Source organism: Cnephaeus nilssonii (genome assembly GCF_951640355.1).
Source record: "Cnephaeus nilssonii genome assembly, chromosome: 12".
Taxonomy (NCBI): Eukaryota; Metazoa; Chordata; class Mammalia; order Chiroptera; family Vespertilionidae; genus Cnephaeus; species Cnephaeus nilssonii.
Window position 1 is genome coordinate 35159135 of NC_137083.1, and position 5178 is coordinate 35164312.

The 5178-nt window shown below is 36.2% G+C and overlaps 1 protein-coding gene across 1 annotated transcript; it reads right to left on the reverse strand.

The window, feature by feature from the left end:
* Positions 1-1910: 1910 nt before the first annotated feature.
* LOC307107857 (mitochondrial intermembrane space import and assembly protein 40-like) lies at positions 1911-2360 on the reverse strand (the record flags this gene model as incomplete). The annotated part of the gene is made up of 2 exons (XM_079785368.1): positions 1911-2129; positions 2172-2360. 2 exons carry the CDS (start codon positions 2358-2360, stop codon positions 1911-1913), a joined length of 408 nt encoding a protein of 135 aa, XP_079641494.1.
* Positions 2361-5178: the final 2818 nt, after the last annotated feature.

Below are 5178 nucleotides of genomic sequence, written 5' to 3' on the forward strand. Positions count from 1 at the left end.
ATATATCTAATGTAACGCTTACATTTTCATTATTAAATATACATTTCATTTGGAAAATATTTATGATTAGGCAATCTACTTCCAAATAATGATGTTATATATCTAAAATTAAAAGCATACTTATTAAAGATAATATAAAATAGCTAACATTGAGTGCCTCCTCTATGACAGATACTATACTAAGAAATGAATAAAGACTTCTGATTTAATCTTCACAATAATCTATGTATTTTCACTTTACTGCAAGTTACAGAACATTAGGAATTAGGCATCGTGATAGGTCTTAAGTGATAGCATCCAATTTGTGCTCTTTCTCATAGATTTTTCATTTTGCTTACCATAACATGCACTTTATTCTCATTCTTTTACACTATCAAGATGAAGTAATTAAAATATATATTTTAACATATATGTTAGTGTTATTGTCATATTTGTATGTTCTGCCTTCCTGGTGTTTAAGTTAATGTATTTTCTGCGTGTTGATAATTATGGAAATTCCTTACAGAAGACAACAAAGCACTCATTCAAGAGCGTGAAACTCAGCCCTGTTCGGTTCCATTTGTTAATTAGTTTAACCTGCACATATTCACTGACCAGATTCTGTGTGTCAGGTACTTTGCTAAGCACTTGGAATGCATCAGTGAATGATACAGGCAGTAATCAAGTAAGCACATTTTATATTTTTAAAATAATGGTTATAGAAGACAAAAAAGAGTAGGGAGATAAATCATAAGGAATTGGATTTCTGGTCAGGAAAGACCTCTCTCTTCATGAAGATCATATTTGGGCAGAGACAGGGAATATACAGAGAAAAAAAGCCATGCTCTGTGGGGAATAAAGGACATGCAATGGCTTGAAGAATGAGTGTGTTGGGGAGAGTTTGGAGAGTAGTGGAAGATGAAGTTGAGAGGTAGACAGGAGCCAGCTCAGGTATGCAGAGTTTTCTAGGCCATGATTAGGGGTTTGCATTTATTGTGAAGGTGGGGTTTTCTGCTTACTCAGCCTGATGGAAAAGCCTCAGTCTGGACCAGAGCCAGTCATGATTGCAGAAGGGACTTAAGGCCCATAGGCAACTCTGTTTTGGACCAGGGTGACTGGTGTCAGGGACCTACTTATTATACATATTACTATCTATTCTTTTTTTCCCCAAACCATGTTTTCCTTTTAATTGACTACTTATTTTGTATTTCTTTTTTGGCTGCTGCTTTGGTAATAAGCAGGTCCCATCTCTTAATAATATTGTATCCAAACATGCTGAGATAGAGTCAGTGTGAACACAGCTCCAAACCAGGGCTTTTAGAATAACAAGAACAGCAAAACCTAGCTTTTTCTTCATTTACAAAGGGATTGTGAATTGGAGGGTCCAAAGTTCTACTTTCTTAAAAGAAAACCTGGAACTCAGTGTAAAAAATGGAAACTGAAATACATCAGAAATGAAGCATAGGACCTCCTCATATACTCAAGGTCAAGATGGTTTTTGCAAAATAAGTATCTGATTATTTGGCCTCTTGTATTAGGAATGACCCCATTCCAGGATTTTTAAAGGAAGATAATTTTATTTCTATTACATTTCCCAAACAGGTATAAAATCTACTAAAAGGGGGATAATGAACCAGAATAAATCAGCTCACTCATAAGAGGCACTCCTAGATAATGATAGTTGGTTGCTGAGAATATGCAGCACATGATTTCAAAGTGGCAAAATTCAGGTCACCTGAGAAGGGAATTCAAAAGTAGCAGCTGCAGTCACTGATAGAATTATGTGATACACACTCATAACCCCATTTATTTTTCTTTGTATATGTCAAGAGACCAAGACCCCTGGTCATTAAAATACGTTATTTTGTACATTACAGTGCACAGAACAATAGAGGAGGACACTTTCTTGGAGAGTGACCCAAAGGTTCCTATCACTCCGAGGAGGAAGGCCTGGAGCCCAGTGCAGCAGCATGGCCTTCATTAGCTTGACAGTCGTCTCCTTTGGTTGGTAGCCTCAGCGAGATCTCTGTCTCTTCTAAACGTTCTGCTGGCTTCTCCCCTTCCTTCTCCTCATTGTCTTGGGAATAGAGGTCCATTGCTGCATGGCCCGGAACTGGTCTACACAGTCTGATCCCTAGACATCCTCCGTGCTATCGTTGAAGCAGGAAAAGGGTATTTGAATGGTTCCCCACAGGGACCATGGGCCATTCCCCCAAGGCATGAACAGTTCCAGTTATGTCTCCATTTGGCAGGGTCAATCTATGCTTCTTGAGTGGGTCATTGGGATCCTCAGCCACCAGCTCTGCATTGCCTGGAGTTTCATGGTCTTCTTTGGTCACAAATATGATTGGATCCTTCCCTTCTTGCCGGCAGTTGGCCATGGCTGAAGCCCAGTGCCCAGACTTTGCAGTGGTAGCGCGGGCATTACTATTGATTCCTGAGAGCAAGGCCAAGAAAGCTAACTCAGCTAGCCTATTACATATTCAGGGGGTCAAAAAAAGCATGCAAATGTGTAAATCATTAGAATTTTATAATACTGACTAGAGGCCTGATGCATGAAAGTCGTGCAAGGGTAGACCTTCACAGACCTGGCTGCCTCAGCCCTCACAGCCCTCCCTCCCCCACCACCACCCCAACACCTCTGCTGCTGCCTTGGATTCATCCAGAAGGTTATCCAGACAGTTGTTCTGCTGTTCGGTCTAATTAGCATATTAGCTCTTTATTATATAAGATATACTGAAAAAACATCTAAATATACAGCTTTAGAATATATAGTACAAAGTTGTATATATATTTTGCTGCTATTAAAATGTTACATTGCTGAAGTTACATGTAAAATGCTTGTGCTTGTGCTTGTGAGATTCTCTCTCTCTCTCTCTCTCTCTCTCTCTCTCTCTCTCTCTCTCGGCACTAAACTAGTGACTAAGGAGTGATTTAAATTACTCTTGCTACTTTTTACTAACTTTTATTACTCCATAGTATAAGCACACACCCACATTTAATACAGGAAAAACTAGGGGCTATAGGGTTTGGCAGGTAGAATGTGCTATGGTTGATCTTAGACAGACAAGATTCAATTGAGGTAAAAGATAAATTAATCATGATATCTTGGATTTGCAGGTAATTTTAGTTTGTGATTTTCCAAATGTTCCCTGGGATTATCCGATCAGAAAACGTAATATATACAAATGCAAAATGTTCATAAAGTATTTTTAAAAGAGAAAATATGAGTTCTCATCTACATGAAAAATAGCATTTTCCCCCTTAACATTGCCAGCATTTCTTTTGGTGCAATTCAAAATGAGAGTCTTTTGGACTCCACATTAATCCATTTCATAATATTATACCTTCAATTTATCTTTTGAGAATGACACAAACTTTCTTAACTCTAGCTGAAATCTCTGAAAGCACATCCTGTGTGGCTGCAGGTACCATATGCGAAAGTTTAATTTTATGCTATTTATCACTTCACTCCCTGACCCCTTTTGCTTCTAATTCTGTGTAGCATAAAGGGGAAGATTTATCTTTATTTACTTAATTGTAAGCTCACAGATTGCCTCTGCCATCCATGCACGGCAGCAGTATTGGTAGTCAGTAACCATAAATGAGTGGAGGCATACCTCTGCATGTCTCTTCAATTACCCTCCCCTGGACTATCTCAATGTCAGCTTTATCTTCATTAAGGTAAAGCTGCCACTTCCCCTTTGCATTTTTGTGGCTGGGTCCCTGTGTAAAAGGAATTGGTGTTTTGTTCTTTATGCTATCTTTGGTGTATTATCTTAGTATAAAATAAATAAGTAGCTTGCTAAGTGTGTGTGTGTATGTGTGTGTGTGTGTGTGTGTGTGTGAATTACCAAGTTTTGTATTTATAATATAAATGCAACACAGATCTATGAAAAATGCAAAGAATACAGAACACTAACAATATAAAGTAAAATTGAAAGTAACACATCATCACAGAAATGACATGAACAGTTTGGCATATACCTTTCAAATAGTATTCTATTTACATAATAACAGAACAGTTTTTTTCTAAAATGTGATCAGCCTACAGATATTTTCTATTTTTTGTACACATTGTGATCACATTTATAGAGCATTTCTCTCTCCCATATCTGAAATAAATATATTGTAGTTATATATATACTAGTAGGTCAGCATTTCATTTGAAAATTATTATTTTTTGGATGAATGTATATCACTTTGTTATTATCACTTTTTAAAAAATTACACTGCTTAATTCCCAAGATTTTCTAATGGCATTTTCAAAGTAAGTTCTTATTTGTTGTCTTTTCTTATGAAAATAACCATAAAAGAATAATTATTTCAGTTTAAAAATAAAGAGAAAAGGAAATGAAACATTGTGCTTCATCTGTGCCAAGGTTTACACTAGGAACTTCAAACAAATAAATTATTTTTATTGTCACAACAACCCTGTGAATAAAAGCCATTGGTGGTAAAATATTTATAAAACGCCTACCATGTACTTGATGCTGTGTGAATTTTGTTCAGCAATCATGTAAGTTAGATACATTATTGCCATTTTACAGAAGAAAAATAAAATGGTTCCAAAGGTTAAAAAGTAAAGGTAATAAATGGTCATGATAGTATTTGAACATGTCTGTAAAAATACATAGCCTTTATTCCTTCCATTAAATCATTTAATGTCACCTATTTAAATGTTTGTAATGAATAGTATTTATTTTACATTTCTCCACAATATATCTCTAAAAATAAAATGTGATAACCCTACTTTAAAACTTCCAATGGCTTCCAATTCTCTAAAGGATCTCGTTTTAAATGATCAATAATGTTTAAAAGCCATTCGAATGCGTTTGTCACCTGCTTCTTTATACAAACCATCATCGGAATGAGTTTTCACTCACCAATTATGACATATTGTTTCACAGCTTTGCATATGCTTTTTCACATGCTGCCCCGCCTCACTTCTACAAACGGTGAACTTATATTCATATTTCACATTCCATTAAATTTTCACCACCTCTGGGAAGCTCTCCTAGACTTCCTCAGATAGAATAATCACTTTCTACTATAAGCTACTAAAGCAATTTGGACATTCCTTCACCAAAGTACATATCATAATATCATAGCCTATCACAGTGCAGGTATGTTTCCCTTTCCACTAGAACAAACTTTTGGAAAGAAAGATGTTTGTTTGAGGCTCCTGTTTGTCTTCAC